At 33.1% G+C, this 661-nt stretch overlaps 1 protein-coding gene across 1 annotated transcript in view; it reads right to left on the minus strand.

Annotated features, from left to right (window-relative positions):
• Nucleotides 1–297, minus strand: part of LOC116143710 (alpha carbonic anhydrase 7-like) — a 6,484-nt gene extending 6,187 nt beyond the window's left edge. The window contains exons 1-2 of the mRNA XM_031429151.1: nucleotides 182–297; nucleotides 1–33 (exon numbers count right to left, since the gene is read on the minus strand). The exon at nucleotides 1–33 is cut by the window's left edge and continues 176 nt beyond it. Coding sequence (XP_031285011.1) covers nucleotides 1–33; nucleotides 182–272 — 124 coding nt within the window. The 5' untranslated portion in view covers nucleotides 273–297. The remainder of the gene's footprint in view (nucleotides 34–181) is intronic.
• Between the last annotated feature and the right edge of the window lie 364 nt (nucleotides 298–661).

The following is a 661-nucleotide window of genomic DNA, read 5'->3' on the forward strand; positions in this document are numbered from 1 at the left end:
CGCCTGCTTTATAATTAAACTCTGTCTCATCCTCTGCACCATTAAACCATATATCAAACGGAGAGAATTAAAATATGAAATTATACAAACACACATTAAATCATATATTTAACATTAAAAGAATGAATTTGCTTGCAAGTATCTCCATTCTCATGGATACATGCCTAATATAAGTGCTTACCAACTTCTTGAGATGTTGCCGGGGATGACTGAAAAACAATAAGAACAATGAAGAAGAAACAATACAAGAGTTGGGTTGAGAGTTTCTCCATCTTTTGGCTTTTAGCTTTCCAAGAATTACACCTTGAACATGCAGATATAACTGAATGCATTGTAAAGCTAAGCATCATGCTACTTATGATGACGAATCCGGTTTTGGTTTTGAATAAAGAAATCTTGAGGTTTGGATTTCGTTTGTTGGTGGATGCATGAGCAGCTGATTACTTCCATTCGCAGCAGTTGAATCATAAAAAGAGTCGGTGGTTAATTGATTAATTAAAATTAAAGATGGATGTAAATGTAAATCATCGGTGGAAATAAAATCGATAATGTTATGTCATCATCTTGGTAATTTAATTAATCTGATGCTTTGATTTTACAGTAAAAGCAATAAATTTGAGGGTTATGGGTATTGCATCCCTCAGCATAACATTAGCAAATA

Source organism: Pistacia vera, unplaced genomic scaffold (genome assembly GCF_008641045.1).
Source record: "Pistacia vera cultivar Batoury unplaced genomic scaffold, PisVer_v2 Contig1133, whole genome shotgun sequence".
NCBI classification, from domain to species: domain Eukaryota; kingdom Viridiplantae; phylum Streptophyta; class Magnoliopsida; order Sapindales; family Anacardiaceae; genus Pistacia; species Pistacia vera.